The sequence below is a fragment of the Peromyscus californicus genome, unplaced genomic scaffold (genome assembly GCF_007827085.1).
Source record: "Peromyscus californicus insignis strain IS unplaced genomic scaffold, ASM782708v3 Scaffold_4__1_contigs__length_199733344, whole genome shotgun sequence".
Lineage (NCBI taxonomy): Eukaryota > Metazoa > Chordata > Mammalia > Rodentia > Cricetidae > Peromyscus > Peromyscus californicus.
The window spans coordinates 15,748,470-15,771,995 of record NW_026294562.1 but is presented as its reverse complement, the minus strand read 5'-3'; the positions used below and the strand labels follow the sequence as shown (position 1 = coordinate 15,771,995).

At 49.3% G+C, this 23,526-nt stretch overlaps 1 protein-coding gene across 4 annotated transcripts in view; it reads left to right on the top strand.

Moving 5' to 3' along the window:
- Positions 1-23,526, top strand: part of Sufu (SUFU negative regulator of hedgehog signaling) — a 108,869-nt gene that overhangs the window by 56,922 nt on the left and 28,421 nt on the right. For 3 of the 4 annotated variants that reach the window (XR_008223086.1, XM_052761981.1, XM_052761980.1), the window contains exons 7-8: positions 1,605-1,761; positions 3,542-3,653. Coding sequence is in view for 3 of the 4 variants with exons in the window: in XM_052761981.1 (XP_052617941.1) it covers positions 1,605-1,761; positions 3,542-3,653 (269 nt within the window). In the remaining variant the exon portion in view is untranslated. The remainder of the gene's footprint in view (positions 1-1,604; positions 1,762-3,541; positions 3,654-23,526) is intronic. The other variant, XM_052761982.1, reaches the window with a different exon arrangement.

Genomic DNA, 23,526 nt, shown 5'->3' with positions numbered 1-23,526 from the left:
TCATAGTCCTTTGATCTTAGTTGACTACTAACCAGCTGTGTGCCTAAACAGGCAGGCCCTTCCACTACCTTTTTTTTTTTTTTTTTTTCTGACACTTGCCGCTAAATCTGGGGTCTCGTGCATATGAGACAAGTACTCAACCCCTTTTTACTTTTTGAGATGCGTTCTTACTAAGTTGCCTAGACTGGGCTTGAATTCACTCTGCACCCCAGCAGGCCTTAAATTTACTATCCTCCTGCCTCAGCCTCTTGAGTAGCTGGGATTACCACAGCAGTCATGGGTCTTAACTCCTCCTTTTTACATTGAAAATAAGCTGTCTGGACTAGTGGGGCCAGGAACCGACTGTCCTCAGCTCTGCCTCCCTGAGGGTCTCAGGAGAGTCACTAGTAAGAAAACTCAGGCCGAGCGGTGGTGGCGCACGCCTTTAATCCCAGCACTCAGGAGACAGAGGCAGGCGGAGCTCTGTAAGTTCGAGGTCAGCCTGGGCTACAGAGTGAGATCCAGGATAGCCAGCACTGCTTCATAGAGAAACCCTGTCTCGAAAAAAAACAAAAAGAAAGCTCAGATTCTTCCCCAGCAGACCTGCTCAGGCCTAGAGCACCTGCCTGCTGCCAGCCTCACCTAGGCTGATAACAGCCCCAGAAGAAAGAAGAAGGGGTGACTTAAGGGTAGGACCCGAGACCAGGGCATGAGAACAGTGCCCTTTTCTGGGAGCCCTGGAGAGGGAGCGGCTGGCACAGGCAAGTGTGGGCTTTTGAGGTGCATAGTCACAGGAGGTTTACTTGGCCAACATGACTGTTTATGGACAAGGCTGCTAGAGTCTTCCAGATGACCTTTGATCCAAAGCTCAGCACCACAGAACTTTGTTTTACCAGAAAACCCAGGCATGTTTTGAGTACAACTCTTCCTTGAGGCCATTTGGAGAAAGTTTAGACTGAGCAGTGCCAATGTCTACACAAAGGCAGAGCCTCTGGGGGAAGTATGCAACGGTCACTGCCCTTCAGACCCCCCATTTCAGCCCAGGAAATGGAAAAGAACCCCATCCAGAGCTCTTTGCCAAAGTTAGCTGGCACCTATGGACAGAGAGCACTTCTGCTCTGGAGTGATGGCCCCCTCTAGCTGTTATAATGAGGAACTGCAGGCATGAGTTCCCGAGTCCGGGCAGGCTCACACCCGAACTCCTGTAGGTGGGGTGGGCAGTGACGGTTGTTGGAAGATCAGGAAGAGGGCAAGGCGTATGTATGCCTTTCCTGAGAGAAGTAGATCTTGTCTCTACTGCATCAGCTCCGAGGGCACTCAGGGTTGAAAGCGGCACAAAGGCTGTGGTGCTGGGGGTTGATGGGAAAGAAGCATCCACAGCATGTTCCTTCCTCCTGGCTCCCCCTAATCCTGTTCCCCAGAGGAGTCCAGGGCTACAGAAGCCACTGTGCACGTAACCAGAGAACAATGTGTAGACATTGGCACTGCTCAGTCTAAACTTTCTCTTGCAGCAGCTGCCCACTCACACCTACAAGGCTAATGCTGGATGGTAGTGGCTGAGTAGGTGCTGGTGACCGTGGCCACCGGTTCTCTGAAGGAGCTCTGACTCTTTGGTTCTTTTCAAGCAGGAGAGAGTTGACAAAGGCATCGAGACAGACGGTTCTAACCTGAGCGGTGTCAGTGCCAAGTGTGCCTGGGACGACCTAAGCCAACCTCCCGAGGACGATGAGGATAGCCGGAGCATCTGCATTGGCACACAGCCCCGGAGGCTCTCTGGCAAAGGTTGGGGCCTTCCCCTGCCTTCCTCCTTGCCTTTCAGGACGAGTCTCTAAGTAGACGGTCCACTCTGGTTTATTTTCTGACAAATGAATTTTTCCAGTGTGGGTGAACTATATGAGCATTATTGGCCGTTTTGTAGCTGTTTCCTGTGTGTGTTTTAAACACACTAGTGGGAACTGTGTGTATACTCTGCTCCTTGGAATCTGAGGTCATGCATGTTAGTGGGAGCCATGGAACAGTTAACAGAAAAGTCCACAGTCCACCTAAAGACAAGACAGCAAATGTCCACCACCCACAGAACTGACACAGGCCCAGCTCCGGCCAAACAGCCATGCCGAGCCTGAAGATCTCTCTCCTTGGGCCTGTCTGGGCTTTTGGTGAGAGTGGTCTGAGTGTGAGCCCCCACACTGCCCTACACTGTGGTTCAAGAGGCTGTGGCAGGGCGCCCTGCTCCCACTGCCTCCGGGGAAGGTCTCGGACAAGGAGGATGTGGCTGTCCTGTTGGACGCTCCCCATGCTGGTCTTGGCTACAGAAGCACTTGTGGTTTTTGTGCTAAGGCTGTCCCTAGCTAATGCCAAGGGAAAAGCAGCCATTTACATCCGTGTATGTGTGAGTCTCCTTCCCTTCTCGGTTCTTCTATCTTCTCATGCTTGTTGAAGAATAAGATGTCTTCGGCCCTGAGTAAAATACCTGACCTTGTTTGCTTTTGAGACAGGGTCTCAGGTAGCCCAGGCTGGCCTCCAACTTACTATGTAGTCAAGGATGACCTTGAATTCTTTTTTTTTTTTTTTTTTTTTTTTTTTTAATTTTTGGTTTTTCGAGACAGGGCTTCTCTGTGTAGCTTTGCGCCTTTCCTGGAACTCACTTGGCAGTCCAGGCTGGCTTCAAACTCACAGAGATCCGCCTGGCTCTGCCTCTCAAGTGCTGAGATTAAAGGCATGTGCCACCACCGCCCGGTGACCTTGAATTCTTGATCCTCCTGCTTCCAACCTCCACAGTGCTGTGTTTCCAGAAACACCACACCTGGCTTTCTTTTTTCTTTCTTTTTGGTGCTGGGAGAGAAGCTAAGCACAGACTCTGCCATGGAGCTGTACCTCCACACTCCGTGCCGCCGTTCGTGTGAGAACGCTCATAAAGATCTCTGAAAGGACAACTCAAACTCCTCACGCAAACATCTGACCCCTTCTCTTCTTTCCTGCAGGGGTCAGGGGGGTTCACACTCAGTTCGTAGTTGCTCTTGACAAAAGAGTAACTTAAGGCGAGGTTGGCGATCGTGTCCACGGCTGCAGTCATCGTTATTTTATTTATTGTTTACTTATTTTTCAGACAAGCTCTCTCTCTCTCCATGTGGCGTAGGCTAGCTTCTAATTTCCTGCCTCAGACTCCCCAGTGCTGGGATTATAGACATGCCGTCATGCCCAGCACTGTTGTTGTTTTTTATTGGTGGTGGTGGTGGTGTTTTTTGTTTTTGTTTTATTCGGCAGAGGTAGTCAATAGCAGATCACACAGCAAAGTTGATGGTCATCCCTTCCCTACTAGTGCTACCAACCCACCTTTTCTTCCTTTGTTTGGAGGCAGGATCTTATTGTGTGTAGCCCAGGCTATTCTTAAACTTGTCAAACTCCTAACTCAGCCACCTAGAGCTAGGATTCCTGGTATGTACCACCACGCCCAGCCTTTCACCAGGATATTGCTGTCCTAGGCTCTAGAACAGGCGGCAAAGGAAGGGTTGCTGGGAGCCCCAAGGGCCATCCATCAGGCAACTTCGGGATATCATTGCAGACACAGAGCAGATCCGGGAGACCCTGAGGCGAGGACTTGAGATCAACAGCAAACCTGTCCTTCCACCAATCAACACTCAGCGACAGAACGGCCTCACCCACGACCGGCCCCCGTAAGTGTCATGTTCCAGAGCTAGGCCAAGAGGATGGTATTTTTCCTAAGGGCCATACCTGGGGATTGCCTGAGAGGGAACAATACCAGGGTCTCTGGGTTTAGAGGCAGGCCTGGTCCAGGGCACAGAGCTGGGGATTGCAGGAAAGGACCTCAAAGGGGCCTCTGCAGACCGTGAATATAAACAGCAGTAAGTATCTACAAGGGCTGTGTGAACAGAAGAGAGTCCAGGGCAGGGCAGACTCTGACTGGGGGCCTCTCAGCCCTGTGGGAGCCCATTGTGCTAAGCCGTCTTCCTTATCTCTCCCTCAGTCAGAGTTGCCCTTCCTTCCTTCCTGGAGCCTGGGCTGTGGCTGATAGCTACAACCCCAGAGACCTCCTTGTCTGGCCAGCCCTGTACTGCATGCCTGCTGCTGAGGCCCTTCTTCCTGCCTGCCTTTCCTGGGGCCCAGGGAAGGGAAGGAAAGTCCTTAGCAGGCCTCTGCTGCCTGTCTCAGGCTCCTGTAGTCTTTGGGAGAAACCAGCCAACCCCAGAGGTCAGATCTGCTTCCTGCCCACCTCTTCCTCTGTTTGGAGGCAAGTGGAGAGCAAGGCTAGAGCTGGGAACCCTTCTCATCTGGCAGGAGATGCCTAGGTGCTGGCAGCTCCAAGCAGGAACCTTGCCTGCCCGGGAGGAAGTTGTTGGGCCTTAGGTGAAAACGGAGCTGGGCTAATCCTGCAGGACTAGGGTGAGAAGTCTTTACTGGAAGCTTGTTATGTGGCAACCTCAAGCCCTGGGGCCAGCTGGGATGCACAGGCCTTCCTTTGGGGGACCATGAATGAAACAATGAACTGTCTATGGGGGTGCAGTCTGACTGCACACACAGTTCGTTGGAAATGACCACAGCTTTGGAGTCTTGCTGATTCATAATCCCCGATACAGTGTACTCCAGGAGACTTCATCATCTGGAGTAGGCAGCATGTCTTGGAGAGAGAGGATCAGGGATGTACCCTAGAACTGCAGCTAGCCTGGGGAGCTGCCGAGGGGACTGAGATTGGGGAGCCTGACTGGTTAACACCGAGGATGCATCCCTGGAGCAGATTATGGTGTCAGGAGGGTTACTCTGGGCACACAGTGCAGCTTACCTGGTGTACCCGCTATCCAGAAGCTAGAATTGAGCTCTCGAACAGCATGGGGCGGCTTCCATTGCCACTCAGCAGCCTTTAGCTGCAAGCCAACGGCATTCTTAAGTCACTTGGGCTTTGCCATGGCAGTAGCAGATGGCCAAGCTGTGTCATGGGGCATCTGGAAGCTCTCCACCTGCAATCTGGACCCTGACCCAGGGCTGTACTCCTCCCTAGGCCCCGAGGGTGGCTTCTTGCCCTGGTGGCAGGCCAGAAGTACCAGTGGGCTTATAGCCTTGAGTAGTTTGCTGGAAATGTGGAGACAATCATCCTCCAGATGGCCCACCCACCTCTCAAAGAAGGCCAGGACTCTGACAGAAAGCTCTTGCAGGGATGCCCCTTATTGCCTCTTTGACCTGAAACATGCCTGGTACCTCATTCCCTTTCTTGTGTATGTGTCTGGCTCTTGTGCCCCTAGACACTGCAAGGGGCACAGACTGGGCTCTCAGTTCCTGTAGACAGCACAACTGGGTAGTAAGGCAGTAGGGATGGGCATTGGCAAAGGCTGTACCCTTTGCCCCCACTCTTTGCCCTCCGTTGGCTGAGATGGGTGAGACCAGTTCAGAGGTACTAGCCCTCTGGAGTCTTCTGCCCTCCCTGCCGCTCAAGTGCCCAGTCAGGTCCCCACAGTGCTGAAGTCTGGCATCTGGAGGGGTCAGAACCTCTCCTGGGGTTCTTGGTCCTTGTTACCAATTAGTTTAACAAGCAGTTGAGCAATGGCTCGCTCAGACCATTCTCCCGCGTGCACTCAGATCTCCCGGAGCCTAGCTCTCTGTTGCCTCAGACTCGACAATGGCCAGCTCAGCTGAGATTAGCAAGCACCATTGTAATATCTGTGCTGCCCACTCTGGGACCTGACCTCGTTTCAGACTCGCCGTAAAGATCGCGACAGAGAAAGCCAGTCCCAAATGTGCTGGCACCACTGTTTGCCCTCCCTCTGGGAAGCCGCCATCACAGCACGGGCCCTATTTTGTCTGCCTGTTCAGTTTCCCCTTAGTCAGGACTTGGGGCTGGGCAGCTCAAGCATGGGTCTTTGTGGTTCTGGGTGTGATCTAGGAGGTTACAGAGTGGAGCAGTTTAGAACAGCTGATCAGGCCTGGGCATCAACAACTGGGTCCTGGCCTACTTGGGGAATTGGGCACTTGCTAATTTCATACATCCATAGCAGCCAACAGTTCATACCAATATTAATTTAATTCATCCTCGTAGTCACTGTGTGAAGTAAATAATCTTATATATTTTCCTTTTCCAAAAGAAACCCTGGAGATGTAGGAGCTCCAGTTTAGGGCAGTCTCATCAGGTGTGGGCTTTCTTGCCCTGTGCTCAGGGACCCTCTGAGGACCATGCAGGCCATGTCTCTGAGATAATAATGATCTCATCTTGGGGAACTCACGTAACTAACTGGTTGTAGCATGACTAGGGACAAGCTTTCACATGACACTGAGGACAAGCTAGGTCCACGTTAGAAGATTACTGGGTTTATTTAACTGTAAGGAGGACCTCTCATTAGCCCCGATGATTCTAGAAATAATGAGCTGTGTCATAACTGGCTCATTTATAGCAGAATTACTTTCTGAAACAGGCCTTGTTTTCTTCTTCAGAAACCAACATAACCCTATCTCTGGCTCACCCCCCACCTCAGGACCAGGCATTTCTTTCTTTCTCGAGGCCCTATTTCTTGCTTCCCAGAAGGCAGCCCCTCCGGGTGACCTGTTCTCCCACCACCGTTACCAGCTCCTCCCACTGCCTTCCTGGAGGGAGTGTCCTGAGCCCTCTTTGGGGCGTCTTCAGCATTTCACAACCCTTGCATTCCAGCCATGAAATTTGTATCTGCCTTTTCCCAAGATGATCAGTTGAGAAAAGCCTCCTTCGGCTTGCTGGCGCCTCCCTTCCCGCTGGCTGCTCGGGTGAGTTTGGGAAGCAGCCCTTTGTGCCACATGAGACAGCCTGGCCTAGAGCTCTGCCTGCCAACATGTGCTGGGATCCAGGGCGGGAGTCACTGGACTCCCTCTGTCTGAGGTCCCTGGTCAGCCAGACTCCGGCGTTAGCTCCCCAGCCTCTCCATTGTAATGGTGACAGGCGGGCATGTGTGGTCAGGTGTGTGCACAGGAAGCTCTGTTTCTATAAACTTCCTCCATGCCCTGTGCCTCACTTAGCCGCTGACTCACTGGGGAGGAGAGTTCCCAGAGAGGGGCAGGCATCATGTGTATGCACATGTATGTTAGCGAGAGAAGGCTCTTGAGTAGTCAAGGGGCCTCTCAAAAGCAAACAGCATCACTGCTCCGCAGCTCCCTGTTCATCTAGAACAGCACCAGAGCTTTATAAGGATGCCCCCCCCCCAATTTCCTGGAGAATGATGGTTTCATTGCACAAATTCTCCTGTTGTGACAATCCATTTGTAAGATTCCCAAATACACATGTACACACACAGAGACATGTGTACACATCCCTCCCTCCCTCCCTCTCTCTCTCTCTCTCTCTCTCTCTCTCTCTCTTTCTTTCTTTCCATCTTGTTATCTATTTCTGCTTCAGATGGAGTCTGTCTCTGTACCCAGGTTGGCAGGAACTCACAGTGGCCAATAGCCCAGGCCTCCTGAGTAGTGGAATTCTCTTACCATTGTGGCTCTTACCCACAGTGCCTGCTCTGCTCTGCTGTAAAGGTCTCGGCTCCCATTTCTTTGGCCATTGGATGGAGTGACCCTGCTGCCTCTCTCTTTTCTGTCTTGAGTAGTTTGTGACCCGGCTAGGGAGTAGTCCTTCAGAGAAAACTGTTTTGTTTTGCTCAGCCTATGGGGCCCATGAAGCATCATTAGCTCTCTGGTTTTCATCTGCCCTGCCAGTGGATTTGGGTGAAGAAGGTGAGTTTCCTCCTAGGAAGGGCAGCTGGTTGCTGTGGTGCCACTTTGTACATGGGACAGATTTAGATGACCCTGCCTTCAGGGTTGTGTGTTAGGGCAGTAGACAGCCTGGAGCCCCTCTGCTACCATGGCTGCACTCACAGTTCCCATACTGGCAGAGGACAGGCATTTGCACTGGAGAGCAAGCCCAGAAAGAAAGAGCCCTGCTCTCAGGGCCTCCGTCAGGCTCCCAGGGCTGTCAGTAGGAAATGCCAGGGCCTCTCTGCTCACTGCTGCCTGGACCAGGGTCTTTCTTTTGGGACCCTCATGTGAACAAACCAGGTTGTCATGCTAAATGTCTACTGCCTTTCTCAGAAAACACGCTGGAAAGGGCAAAGGACACAGGCCCAGCCAATGTGACACAGGTCGGCTTATGTTTTGACTCCTGTCTATGCTCTGCTACTCCAGAGAGACAAAACTGTGGCCATTGTTCAAGGTTCCTGGCCGGTGCTTTGAATCTAGGTGCAAACACTGCACCCCTCTCTCGAGTTACACAATCAAGAGTATTTTTATCATCCATCCTTGATCCTCAGTGTCACCCAACACTTGAGCCGTGAGTCACTTCTGCAGGAAAGGGAAAAGGAAGGTTCAAAGGTGAGAGCTGAAGAAAGGAAGTGACTCAGTGTCTCAGAGAACAGAAAGCCAGGGTCTCAGGCTAGAGTGGGCTCACCTAAGACCACAGAGGGGCCAGGCTAGAATGGAGTTGCCAGTACCCACAGCTGTTGATGGATGGTTAGAGAATCTTCCAGCAGCGCTCAGTGCCCCAGTTACAGTCTTGTCCTGCCTGCCTCTGCCCTGCTGTTTCACCTCTGTGTGTGGGATGGCCTGTCTAAAACATTACCTTTCATCGTCTGCCTGTTGGTGCTCACCAACAATACTGTGTAGTCTTGTATTGCTGATCTCATTCTACAGAGAATTTGTCAGCGTGACAGCGATACACAGCCCTGCGCTTCCCTCCACCTCACACCCTTTCCCAATCCTGCCCTGGAGGGAGGCTGACAAGTAGCTCTTTCTCTGGAAAGTTCAGAGCTCCCGTCAGCAACCAGAAAGCAATAGGAATAATCTCCCAGGCAAAAAGCACAAGGCAGAGGTGGGGCTGGGCCCTGCCAGCCAATTGTACTTCACTTCTGATTTGTCACCAGGCCCGATGTCCTGCTTCCAGGTGTCCCCAAGGAGAAGGTCTCAAGTCATGTGGCCAGTGCAGACGTCATGACGGTCACAGGATGAGGACTGTGGCTAACAGGAATTTCGGCTGCTTGGTTCTTCTTCTTCTTCCCTCCCCCGTTGCCATGACTAGGGAATTGTCACTGCTACTTAGGTGACTGGAGAAGTTAAGACCTTCCAGAGTGGAGAGAAGTATAGATTAGATTCTGCAGTCTGCAGGGTGGGTAGGGTGACTAGAGAAGGTACCATAAACCACCCAGGACTGGAGATCGGGAGTCTTGTCTTGACACCGGAAGGAGAGGGTGTGCTAGACTACGTGAAAAGCCGCCTTATCCAGTGAGAAGTGTAAATACAGGATGTGTTATAGACAGGTGGTGACGACTGAGTGAACGGAAGAATTAGGTCCATTCCTGAATTGCCCGGCCGGGCAGAGATCGAGTATAAACCATTTCAGATGCCAGCCCTTCGTGGCCCCAACACAGGCAGAACCCTGGGCTGGACAGTTAGTTCTTGAGGCTGAATAGTACTTGCTATCTATCACCTGTGTGGGGCTCCTGTTGCCTCCACTTCACATGGTAGGGTGCACTTGCCTGAGCTGTATACGTGTAGAGTCAAGCCAGGGCGTGGCAGTTCCAGGACACAGGACTACAGAGACCGACCCTGTCTCAAAAAACAATAAATAACTGTCAGGTGGTGGTGGCACACCTTTAATCCCAGCACTTGGGGGACAGAGGCAGGTGGATCTCTGAGTTCGAGGCTAGCCTGGTCTATAGAGCAAGTTCCAGGACAGCCAGGGCTGCACAAGGAAACCTTGTCTTGAAAAACAAAAAAATAAATAAATAAAATATAAATATAATAATAATAATAATAATGAGAGATGGTTCAGCCGGTGAAGTCATTTGCTGCTGAGCCTGATGTCCTGCGTTGGACCCCTGGGACTCACATGGTAGAAGGAGAGATCCGACTCCTACAAGGTGTCCTCTGAGCTCCACATGTGCTGTGGTTTGTGTGTACATATACACATATATAATACATACACATACACATAAATGAATATAGAGGGCTGGAAAATGCCTCGGTGGTTAGAGCAGGTGTTGCTCTTGCAGAGCACCTGTTTGTTTCCCAGCCCCACATGGTGGCTCACCAACCTCTGTCCCTCTAATTAGGGGATCTGGTGTTCCCTCTGGTCTCTGCTGGTACCAAGCATGCACATACTTCACAGACAGCCTTGCAGGCAAAACACCTGTACACATAGATTAAATAAATAAACAAACAATAACAAAGGTAATGTAAGTATTTTAAAGAATTGTAAAACTAAAAAAAAAAGTTTTAAAATTTCAAAAGAAAAAGAATCTGTGAGTTCAAGGCCAGCCTGGTCTACAGAGTGAGTTCCAGGACACCCAGGGTCACGCAGAGAAACTCTGTCTCAAAAAACCAAAGGGAGGAAAAGAAAAAGAAAAGAAGAAATAGGGATAGAGAGATGACTCAGAGGTTAAGAGCGCTGACTCTTCTTCCAGAGGACCTGAGTTCAATTCCCAGCACCCGCATGGCAGCTCACATCTGTCTGTACCTCCAGTTTCAAGGGACCCTGACACCCATGGCAAAACCACAAATGCACATAAAAATAAAATAAAATATATTTTAAAAAAAGAAATAATTTAAAAAGTTGTAGCTAGAAGTTTTCCTGTGTCCTCGTCTGCTGGCTGTCGGGACAAATCTCTCCCACTCGCATCCCCCAAGTAAACACACAGAGGCTTATATTAATTATAACTGCTTGGCCTTTTGCTAGCTAGCTCTTATATCTTAAATTAGCCCATAACTATTAATCTATGTATTGTCACATGTTCCATGGCTTTACCTGCGTCCCATTACATGTTGCTTGGGCAGCTGGCTGGCGGCCCGTCCCATCCCCCAGTCCCCGACCCCGTTTGCCCCCCCATCCGTGTCCCCTGTCCCCCCCACCACCTTCTTCCTGTCTCTCTCTTTGAATTTCCTGCCTGCCTCTAAGCTGCCTTGCCATAGGCCAAACATCTTTATTTATCAACCAATCAGAGCAACACATTCACAGCATACAGAAAGACATTCCCCCCATCACTTCCCCTTTTCTGTCTAAACAAAAGGTTTTAACTTTTTTTTAAAAAGATTTATTTATTATGTATAGAGTGTTCTGCCTACATGTATGCCTGCAGACCAGAAGAGAGTGCCAGATCTCATTACATATGGTTGTGAGCCACCATGTGGTTGCTGGGAATTGAACTCAGGACCTCTGGAAGAGCAGCCAGTGCTCTTAACCTCTGAGCATCTCTCCAGCCCCAGAAGGTTTTATCCTATAACTATCTAGTCTTCAACTACATCAAAGCCCCCAGAAGGATATAATACTACCTAAGTAAACAGGAAATGCATTGTAAGCAACTTTCAAAAATCTGGAATTGACAGAGACAGCTGCCTGCCTGGACAGTTACCCAAAGTTCCTCTGTGACTTTGGGACATCCATCTTTAGCTCATAGGTCTAGTCTCTCAGTCATTTTTTTTCTCTGTGTCCTGTAGAATGTCTGGCAGTCTCCTCTGTGAAGCAGGAACCTGAAGGACCATCTCGCCTTGCAAAGTTCAGTGGTCACCTTTCTATGGGTCCTGCATGTCCAGTCAATACAACATTTTGTCAAGCAGTCCAGGCAAGAACAGTTACTTGCCAAAATGTCTATTTTTGCCAAGAAGATAAACTCCATATAGAGTGTCTTTGATGCCCACCCTCCTCTCCGAAGTAAATTGGTCCTGCCAGGAGCAGATGTGTCTCACTGTCCAGAAAGTCTAAGTTTTTAAAACATTTTAAATGCCATATTCTGTAGGTCTTTGAAGTGTTTGAAGATTACTTACCTAATTGAATTATATCTATGTATATCTAGAAAACTTAACATGACTGTAAGTTTGACTATCATAGAAGACTAATTATTAATCTGTATTTTTTTAATAATTTATTTTTATTTTATTTGCATTGGTGTTTTGTCTCCAGATATGTCTATGTGAGGGTGTCAGATCTTGGAGTTAAAGACAGTTGTCAGCTGCCATGTGGGTGCTGGAATTGAACCCGGGTCCTCTGGAAGAGCAGTCAGTGCTCTTAATCACTGAGCCATCGCTCCAGCCCTAATCTGTATTTCTTAATTATCCATTACCATTTAAATGAATTACATAAACATAATACCTTAAACAAGAGTAGAAATATATATACAGTATAACAAAATTAACTTTAAATTTGTGTCAATAAACTAAAATCTATACCAATGTAAAATGTTTTAAACAAGTTGCTCTTTAAAAGTAGGTTCGGGGCTGGAGAGATGGCTCAGTGGTTAAGAGCACTGACTGCTCTTCCAGAGGACCTGGGTTCAAGTCCCAGCACCCACATGGCAGCTCACAGCTATCTGTGACTCCAGTTCCATAGCAAAACGTCAATGCACGTAAAATAGAAATAAGTTCCCAGCACTTGGGAGGCAGAGGCAGGCTGATCTCTGTGAGTTCGAGGCCAGCCTGGTTTACAGAGTGAGTAAACACATCCAGGACAGGTTCTAAAGCTACAAAGAGAAACTCTGTCTCAAAAAACAAAAAAACAAACAAACAAAAAAAGTAGATTCCACAATCCATCCTTTTATCCTATCATATCTATATCCTATATTTCCATATCAAAAAGTAAAACAGAAAAGGTGAGAAAAGTACAATAACTGATAATATGAAAGTCTACATATGAATGCAGAATGAAACTGGCATTTTACTTCCCTGGAAAGCCTTGAAGGTACAGGCAAGTGGAAAACATCTGGCTGGGGTAAACATACTGACCGTCAAGTAAATCTGCTAGCTTATGTAATCCTCCTCACTGTGGGTGAGGAGGACAGGCGAGGTGTGGGGAGGACTCTTAGTTCCCTTTCTATTGTGGTGATTAAGACCATAGCCACAAGCAGTGACTTGGGGTGGAAAGGGCTTATTTCATCTTGACTTCCATGTCACAGTCCGTCACTGAGGGAAGTCTAGACAGAACTCAAGGCAGGAACCTGCTAAGAGGAGCTGAAGCGGAGGTCATGCAGGAATGCTGCTCATGGTTTGCTCTCCACCATGGCTTGCTCAGCCTGCTTTCTTATACCACCCGGGGACCGCCCGAGTGGGAGGGCCATCGCCCCAGTGGACTGGACCCTCCCATATCCACATCAATCATGAATTAAGAAAATGTCCCACAGGCTGGCTTACAGGCCAATCTGATGGGGCAGTTTCTGAGTTGAGACCCCAGCCTCTTCCCAGATGACGCTAGCTTGTGTCAGGCCGACACAAGCAAACCTAACCTAACCAGCCAGGGCTCCAACATGAGGAGGTGGGGGAGTCAGGACCACGCTGAAGCATGACTCCAGGTGACAGATGTGCAGCAAGAACAAAAGGCAAGCAACAAGAAGGCAGAGTCAGGCAGATCCCTGAGTTCAAGGCCAGCCTGGTCTACAGAGTGAGTTCCAGGACAGCCAGGACTGTTACATAGAGAAACCCTGTCTGGAAAAACCAAAAAAAGAAAGAAGCAACGAAAAGAGGCTGGAGCCATGTCCCAGCAGTTAAGAGCTGATAAATACATAAGCACTAGGACAGTTGAACTGGGAGTGTAGCATCTGACTAGCACGTGTTAGTAGGCAAGGCCCTGGGTTCCATCCCTGGCATCACAGAAATAAACAGTTATTGAATCCAAAGAACATACAGAATTGTGTGAGGAGGAGCCTCATCTCTCTCTTCCCTCTTCTCTTCTCTACAGGGAACTCCACTCCCTAGGCCGACTTCTTACTTGTGGCTGGCCGAAGGAATGGTATTCCTTAAGTAGCCTGCATGGTTTGGTGGTGAGAAGCATTAATGTAGCCAGTCATGGGACTATTTACTGTGGTCCGCACGATGGTACCAGGGAATTACTTTCGGAAGAAGTGACTGGGATAGAAGAGAGCTCAAAGCTCAGCCTCCAGAGTGGAGTCCATAGATGAAGCCTAAATTAGAAATGCTGACTGCCAGGCTCCCAGCCCTCAAGAGAGGCAGAGGCAGGCGGACCTATGAAATGAGTTCTAGGACAGCCAGGGCTGTTACACAGAGGAACTGTGTCTTGAAAAACAGAGAGAGAGAGAGAGAGAGAGAAGAAATGCTGGCCAGTAGGGCTGGGGAAATGGCTCTCTGGTTAAGAGCACTGGCTACTCTTCCAGAGGCCCCAGGTTCAATTTCCAGCAGCTACATAGTGACTCACAACTGTAACTCTAATCTCAGGGGATCCGATTCCCTCCTCTGGCCTCCACGGGCACTATACACACACACAGTGCATAGACATACGTTCAGGCAAACCCTCTAGACATAAAATTTTTAAAAAAATGTCAAAAATGTGGCTGAGCTGTGGTGGCGCACACCTTTAATCCCACCACTCGGAGGCAGAGGCAGGCGGATCTACAGAAATGAGTTCAAGGACTGCCGGGGTTACACAGAAAAACCCTGTCTGGGGGGGGGGGGGTGAGGAAAAAAGAGAAATGTTGGCAATTGAAATAAAATATATTAAAACCTAGGGAAGCCTTATGTGAGGCAGGTGATCTCTGACTTTGAGGCCAACTTGGTGTTCATAGCACGCTCCAGGCCAGCCAGGGCCACATAGTGGGACATTGGGACCTGTCTCAAATGTGTGTGTGTGTGTGTGTGTGTGTGTGTCCCATGAAATGGCTCAGCAGACAAAGGTACTTTCTCCCAAGCCTGACAATATGACTTCAGTCCCCAGAACCCACATGGTAGGGTGAGAGAACTGACTCCCAAAAGTTCCTCTGACCTCCATACACGGTACATAAAACAAACAGATGTATACTGTAAACTGATGCAACTAAGAGACTGTCGTGGTAGGGCGATGGATCGTCAGCGAAGCGCTTGCTGAGTGCACCTGAGGGCCTGCATGCGGATTGCCAGCACTCACGTAAAAACCAGGCCTAGTACACGTCCGTAACTCCAGCCCTGGGCAGCAGAGGCAGGCAGATCACTGACCGTCAGTGTAGCCAAATCTGTGAGCTCCACGTTCAATGAAAGACCCAGGCAACGTGAAGGTGAACGGAGTTCCCTCTCAGATCCACACGGTGGAAAAGGGAACCAACTATTGGAAGTTTTCTTCTGACCCGTGTATACCTGTGTATGTGTGCACACACTCCAATAAAAATGTAAGACTTTTTTTTTTTTTTTTTTTTTTTTTGAGGCCGTGTTTCTCTGTGTAGCCCTAGCTGTCCTGGAACTCACTCTGTAAACCAGGCTGGCCTTGAACTCACAGAGATTCACCTGCCTCTGCCTCCCAAGCACCGGGATTAAAGGCATGGGCCACTACCGCCTGGCAAAAATGTAAGACATTTTTAAAAAATTAGGTCAAGTGTGGTAGGACACACCTTTAATTACTGTATGCTGGAAGAAGAGTGAGTTCAAGGTCAGCCTTCTATACTTAGTAAGTTCAAGGACCACCAGGGCTTACAGCAAGACCTTTTCAAAGAAAATAAAACAGAGCCAGTGGCAGCGGCTGGAAAATGGGTCAGTGGTTAAGAACACATGCTGCCCTTTCAGAGCGGCTCTGTTCTCAGCACCCGCGTCAGAAGGCTCACAGCCCCTTGTATCCTCGAGCACCAGAGCCTCCCTGCCCCCTTCTGGCCTCAGGCACTCGCACCCGTGTGCACAGACCCATAAAGAAATACACATAATTGTAAATAAAATGAATCTTAAAAAGGAGTCATGCTCCACACACCTATACTTCCAGAGGCAGAGATCAGGGGATCCATCCAGCCCTTCTAGCCAAATCAGCAAGCTCGGGGTTCAGTGAGAGCTGTCTCAACAGTAAGGTGAATAGTGATTGAGAAAGACCCCCAACGTTGTCCTCAGGCCTACCTACTCTACATACACACAAAATACACACATCAAGGAATAACCAGGCATGGTAGCTCATGCCTATGACCCTAGCACTGGAGGGTCAGGCAGGAGGACTGGTGTGGGTTTGGGGCCAACATAGGTTACAGAGTCAAGGAAGAGCTCAGAAGAATCCACCATGTTGGCTGTGGCAGCACATACCTGGATATTGGAAGGACACAGAAGCAGCAGCTAACAGATGAGTGCGTTTCTGAGGGGACCTGGAGTACTGCGGACTGGTAGTGAGCCTTGGGGGACCATTTGGCTCTTTAGAAGAGGAGACAGTGTGCTGGCACATACCTGCAACCAGAAGCTGCCCAGGAACGCTGGCAAGGTTAACCAAAGTGATTATGAGTTCAAGGCCATCTGGGACTACAGTGGTGAGATTCCCATCGCAAAAAACTAAACTAAACCAAAGGAAAAGAAAAAGAAATACTGTTATGTGAGCTATTACAGCTTGCCCTGCCCTTGGAAAGACTTATGACACATTCCAGGTAAAAACACTTTATACTTCCTGGGTGTGGTGGTGCATGCCTTTAATCCCAGCACTTGGGAGGCAGAGACAAAAAAAAAAAAACAACAATGAAAACCACTATCCTCAAAGGCAAGCCCTCAGGAACTTCAACTTCCCTGGAATCCAGATGAGTTGGCGTGAACATCAGAGAATCCTCTGAGAGTCCTGTAAGAGCGTCTGTTGTGGAGTGAGGGACTCTGGATCTTCTAACCATCAGGAAGTGTAATGAGGCAGGACTGGCATAGCCTTGGAAGGAAGCAACTGGGCATGGCAGAGCTCAGAAGGGGAAACCCAGAGCCCTGTCAGAGTGGCACCTGGCCTGGTCTGCAGAGGGCGTCCCCACAGGATTTTGGTGTTCAGTGAAAAGGGAGTTCTTGACAAAGGTTGGAAAATGCTGGCTGGCTTACAAAAAATGAAAGCAGTTCACTTTTCCTCTGTAGCTCTCAGTCCAGAGTGCCAGCATTCTGTGACTCGCTATCTGAGGGGCAGCACATCAAATGTAGCCGTGCCGTGTCTATTTTTCTAGAAGCAGCTCTTAAAACAAAATTTTCAAGAAGCGCAGTCTTGTATTCCAGGGAGGCAGCTCCTTTTAGAACTCAGGGAAGCCTGGTGTAGTGGCACAGGTCTATAATCCCAGTGCCTGAAATGCAAATTTGAGGCTAGCCTAGGCTGCATAGGTAGTTCCAGGCCAGCCTTGCCTACATGATTGGACTTTGTTTAATGAAGTCAACGGAGGCATGGGAAATTGTATGTGCATGAAAGTGTGTGTGTGTGTGTGTGTGTATGAGAGAGAGAGAGAGAGAGAGAGAGAGTGAGTGAGTGCATATGGAGTCTAGAGCTAGACATTGAGTTAGCTGTCCCCCTCTGTCTTACTGTTTGAGACAGGGTCTTTCCCTGAACCCTGAGCTTACAGATTGGCTAGACTCTACCATCCTGCTAGAGTTACAGACATGTGCCTATGCCAACTTTTAAAGATCTTAAAAATGTATGTGAGCCTGCATGAGGATGTACACCACATGAATTCAGGAGAGCATCCAGTCCCCTGGAACTGGAGTTGCAGGCAGTTGTGAGCCACCTCATGGGTGCTGGGAACCCAAACCTGGTCCTTCTGCAGGAACAGTAAAAGTTCTTGACCACTGAGCCACTCTCCAGCCCCAGATCCCCAGCTTTCACATGGATGCCTGGGATCTGAACTCTCCATGTTTGTGTGGCCAGCACAGCACTTGCCTGGGCCATGTTCCCATCCCTGTTCTTGTTTTGATTTTTCAAGGCAGGGTTTCTCTGTGTAACAGCTCCTCTGTCCTGGAACCCTCTCTATAGATCAGGCTGGCCTCGAACTCACAGAGATTGGCCTGGCTCTGCCTTTCAAATGCAGGGATTTAAAAAACCTCCCGCCTCACTGGGTTGTGGTGTTGGCATCGGAAAGAGCTAAGATGTTGCTTCAGCTTTTAAGTGCACATTGCATGACTTGGGCTTGTTACTTAAGGTCTCTGGGTTTCCGTTTCTTAGCTTTAAGGTGAGGGAAGTAACTCCTATTTATAGGGTTCTTATGAAAATGAAAGGAAGCGATGTATATGAAGAGCTCAGCACAGGAGAGACACCATTGTCTCCACTCTGTAAAAATCCTCGAGATGGCTCTGAGTAAAAACACTGGGTGTGCAACAGATCCCAGGCAAAGGTGGAAGAGAGCTGCCACAGAGCCGCCCTCCGACCTCTGCACGTGCACCCTGTCACCCACACCACACAACAGTAACCATTTTAAAAATAAGAGATACCAGTAGTCCTGTGAATAGTTCCCTGAAAAGGATACATGATACCTCTAGATACCAGGGTAGGTATGTAAAGAATTAAGCACATAATTCACATTTTTAAAAATCATTTGGATAATAGCTAGAAGGAGAGGTGAATTATACCAGCACAGATGTAAATAGCAAGGCCAAGAAGAGCTGCAATTTTCTGGGCGTAGTGGTGCATGCCTTTAATCCCAGCACCTGGGGGCAGAGACAGGTGAATCTCTGAATCTGAGATTGATATACAGAGTGAGTTGATTTGAATTGATACACAGAGTGAGTTCCAGGACAGCCAGGGCTAAACAGAGAAACTCTGTCTCAAAAAAGAAGGAAGGAAGAAGAAAGAAAGGAAAGAAAAGCCAAAAATAAAAGCAAGAGTGGCTGGGTGTGGTGGTGCACGCCTTAAATCCCAACAGAGGCAGGTGGATCTCTGGGAGTCCGAGGCCAGCCAGAGCTGTTACAGAGAAACCCTGTCTCGAAAAAACCAAAACCACAACAAGGCAAAGCTGAAGTCAAGGGCTGGGTCTTGACAGACAAATCATGACTGGCATAAAGGACTTCATTTCTTTGGAGCAAGAAGAACACCTAGGCTTTGTTGTTTAGACAGAGTAACACTGAGCAGCTACAAAGGAAGCAGAATGCACTGGAGTTGTGTTCTGTTTCCATCTCCAAACAAATGATTATCAACCATCAACGAGCCACGAGCACAGAAGCCATGCTTTCACACGTTTGTTTGTTTTTGGTTTTTCGAGGCAGGGTTTCTCTGTGTAGTTTTGGTGCCTGTCCTGGATCTCACTCTGTAGACCAGGCTGGCCTCGAACTCACAGAGATCCGCCTGCCTCTGCCTCCCGAGTGCTGGGATTAAAGGTGTGTCCCACCACCGCCCGGCTGCTTTCACAACTTGTAGGCCACATATATTGTGCGAAGAATTGGCAGATGAGAGTCATGTTCATCTGGGGAATGGAGGAGATAGGTGCCAGCAGACTGGCAGTGTGTACAAGTTGAGGATGCTGAGAGCATCTTGCACTTTCTGGACCAGTAATGCTTGTTATCACTCTCAGGAAAAGTCTGGACTGGATTGTTCAGCAAGGAGCTTTGAGTGCTATCGGAAACAACCCCGAGAGACTCAAGTCAGGCGTAGTGCTCACCTGTCTGTAAGACAAAAGATGTGCTGTGGCCTGGCCTAGGCAGCATTGAGCCAGACATCTTGAATATACTCTGACATCATTACAGGCCAAGACAGAAATGTCCAGAGAGCATACAGGATGGTGATAGGAAAGGTGGATTTATTTTTAATCGGTTGGATGAATATACCCAAAAAGCAGTGTTACCAATCTATCTGCCCAGCCCAGGTCTGTTTTCAGTTTAATCAGCTGGATTGAGAATGTCGATAGCAAGTCGACCGGTCATGTCAGTGATGTGAAGTCAGGAAGGGATGTGGAGATGACGGACGCCAGAGTTCAGATTCATCCACACTGCCTGAAACCCTAGCCAGATACTGTAGAGTTCTGCTCTTAGCTTCCGATAATCCACAGCACACACTGGACAGGAGAGGAGAGGGTAGCCTGTCGAAGAAAACCTGAGTAAGACTTCGTTGACAGAGGGAGTGCTGTGTGAGTTGGCAGTATGATGAGGTTACAGAGGAAGACAATTTGATGACAGTTTTAATAGAAATAAGCTGCTGCAGACAAGAGTGGTCCCAGAGCCTCTGAGCTCTGCACTGGTTAGGCCACATACTATACTTATGTCCACATGCCGCTTCACTGCCAGATGTGACACTCTAGCTTTGACGAGCTCAAATGAATCCAAGGGAGGGTGGCTTGAAGGGATGGAGGATTTCAGAACCTTGTCAAGAATGTAGTTGAAAGTTAGGGCCACGTATCCAAGAAAAAGAGGCTGTTGATAGGATTCAAGAGCAGCCTCCGGGGTGCAAAAGGCTACCAGGGAAAGATGGATTAAAGTGCCGGGCTGCTTAAAGGCTGGTGGTTTGAGAATTGCAAAGGCAGATTGCAAGATGGCTTGGCCACCATCTTCCTCAGTGGAGCAAAAGCCTTGAGGGATTTCCTTTGCCTTTAATCCGGCCTTCCCAGAGCACCACTGGTTGACCAGGATGAAGCATTTACTCCCGGTCTCCCTTTCAAGCCAGTCTTAGATACCCCCTTCCAAGACCTTTGCTCAGCAGACGAACTGATCTGGCCAGAGGCTATTGGACTCTGGACCCAGGATAACGGCAAACCAGTTTCTATTGCCATCACCATTCTTGCAGGAGGAGCTGCAGCACCTGCAGCACCCTATGCACCCGCGTTAGACGCCTCATCAGACGCATCTCATTTAAATATGATCGTGACCCTGCTGTTGCTTATTTCCATCTAGGAGGGATCGAAGCTTAGGGAAAGAAAGCACATGGCGCTACACATGTGGAATCCCAGCACTCCAGATGTTGAGTCAAGAGGAGAGCAGTGTGTTCAGGACCAGCCTGGGAGTTGGAGAGGTGGAGAGCTGATGCCTCAACAGATAAAGTCAGACCCACAAAGGCTGATGGACCTGAGTTTGATCCCTAGGCTCCCCGTGGTAGAAAAGGAGAGCCAGCCCCTGCAGGTTGTCCTCCAATTCTGTGCACACTGGCATATCTGTGCACACACACACACACACATACACACACACACACACACACACACACACCAAATAAACGTAATAAAATTAAAGACCAGCCTGGGCTACATGGCGAGACCTGGTCTCAAAAAAAGGAAAGACAAAGGTTGTTACTTGCCAAGGTCACCTAGGACGTGAACCCGTGATGTGTGATACTCTGCCTCCTAGAGTATGCTCCTGGTCCCATGTCCCTTAGGCCTCGCCAGTGGCTGTAGGTCATGCCTCCCAGGAAGTCCCTCTCCTTCCCAGCCCCCACCCCCAAAAACTCTGCCTTATCCTCTATGGAGAGCTCGGGGAGAAAGCCCAGCTGAAAAATCAGGCCATTGCTGCCGAGCACACTGCTTATTTCTTTATGACTAAGATTAAGCTGACAACCATGCAAAACATTGCAAACCTGTGTCGGCTGCAGATTTAATACCTCACCCAGCCCACACAAATAATTCATGCTTCTGCATCGATGTCCAGAAAAAACAAATCAGCAAAAAGCTGGGCTCCTGCGCGTGTGAAGCCTTCCCATTGAAGCAGTATGCCGGAAATACCCAGGCTCCAGGAATGCAGATCTAGCATTTTGAGATTTTTTTTTTCTTAAAAGATTAAAGTATGTTTTCTCAAATGATTGAAGGTTGGTGGGAGGTGTAAATGTGGGCACTTGTCACATTAATTCTTCAGATGATTAAGTTCTTTGCCGCTTCTTCTTTAAAGCTGTTTGCAGTTGGGTTTGATGTCCCCGTTCTGGGTGAGTGTGTTGTGGCAGTTACCAAGGTGACTTTAGCTGACTTTCAACAATTTATTTTTCCCTCCAGCTTGAGACTCTCTAGCCCTGTGTACTATGTGATTCTTCTCTACCAGCCCCCACCCCACCTCCCATGGCTATTCATCAGCATTTTTGCCTGGCCCACTGAGGCTGGGATCCTCCAGAAGGTCCCACCCCCTGCAGCCCAGGCCTCAGATGCACATGGGAGTGAGTATAAGGGTCACGTCCTGGCTCTGCCACTTAGTCACTCAGCGGGGCTCAGGCTGGGGCTCGGTGGTAAAGCATTTGCCTAGCATGCATGAACCTCTGAGTTTCAACCCCAGCACCCCAGATAAAACCCCCACTGTGACCTTGCAGTTGTCTCTGCTCACTTCATTTGTAAAGGGCTAAGAGAGTTTCCATGCTTGCTGTGAGGACCCACTGAGTGAGCCTGTGCATGTAACAGAGCCTGGCACAGAGGAAGCCCTTGACAAACCTGGCCGCTGTCATTTCCAGTCCTCTGCTCTTGTTTGGGCTCCAGGAGCACCCCCATATCACCTTTGAACCTATCAGTAGTGCCTGGATGAGATGTGGGGTTGCCCTCCTTGGAAGGCCGGCATAGAAGGTGGTCAGAAGTCCAGGATTCACAAGCTGGCCTCCACTGACATGGTCTTTGTCTGGCCTTGGATATGTCCCCTCTTTGAAAAGGAAAGAGGTGGAGAAAGCAGGTTGAGTTTCTTTCCAGTCTTGAAATACCATGGTCTTCTTGCCCGTTTGTCTCCTTCACAGGTCTTGTGAAGTGCTTGCCAAGGGAAAGACAGTTCCCAAGGTAGTTTGGGAAGTTGCAGGAGGCATTGCACTTAACAGTGTGACAGAGTGGTCACAGCTAGGGGTGGATCTACCTGGGGAGAAGAGAGTGCTGAGCCAAGGCCTGGCCACTCAGGTGGGCCCCTGCGCTCACCCTCTGTTAGCAGGATGAGGCCTGCTCCTGGGTGGCTGTCCACCTCAGATATCTTGAGTAGCTCCTGCCTGGTGCTTAAATGATTTAAAAACAAACAAAAAATGAATGATCCTCACCTAGTGTTTTGATGGATACTTGAAGACTTGTTCTGGGTTTCACAGCCCAAACCAGAGCCCCGCCTTTTGAATGGTATCAGTGGATGACCCTCTTTTCCTGCTGAGGAAGATTTGGGAGGTCAGTGAGGATGGCTGAATTTGAAAAGCAAAACTTGCCAGGTAGTGGAGGCGCACTCACAGGCGGAGCTCTGTGAGTTCGAGGCCAGCCTGGTCTACAGAGTGAGATCCAGGACAGGCACCAAAACTACACAAAGAAACCCTGTCTCGGGGGAAAAAATAGGAAAAAAAGGAAAGAAAAGCAAAACTTAGAATGACAAGGGACCCAGTAGCCCAGCTGTGGGACAAGCTGTTGGTGGGGAGCTGAGCTGGAGGGAGCATGAGCAACAGTGACAGCTTAGTGTGACCAAGGTCACTGTCGAGGGATCTAGTTCTGGGCTTCCACACATGCACACAGCACACACTGAACCACACACACACCACACCATACACATGTACAGGTACACACACACATCCATGCATGTCCGCACACACGCACGCGCACACACACACAACACACCAATGAAGCTCAGCTAAGTGTCACCCAGCCACATGCATCTGACTCCTAAGGGCCCAGCATTCACCCCTCCGCGAGGATTGTGCTACCCTGCTTAGAAGAAGACACCGCTGCCTTGCCTGGCCTTATGAAGGAGTGTGCTTGCTCAGAACCCAAAGGTCAGCTAGCAGAAGCTCCTTGAACTGTTGTCCCGTGTCAGACTCCAGGGCTTGAAGGCAGGGGGAAAAGGCTCCTTAGAGCGCCTGTTGATTTCACGGGACAAACAAGCCACTGTGGTGTGTGTTGGCCAAGGATGTGGGCTCTAGAACCTGGCCGACTTCCGACCAAATGCCAGCTCCCCATCTTTATGGGCTGTGCTACCTGCACATGTAACTTAGCCACTTCAGCCCCAGTGTGCCCACCTTATGGG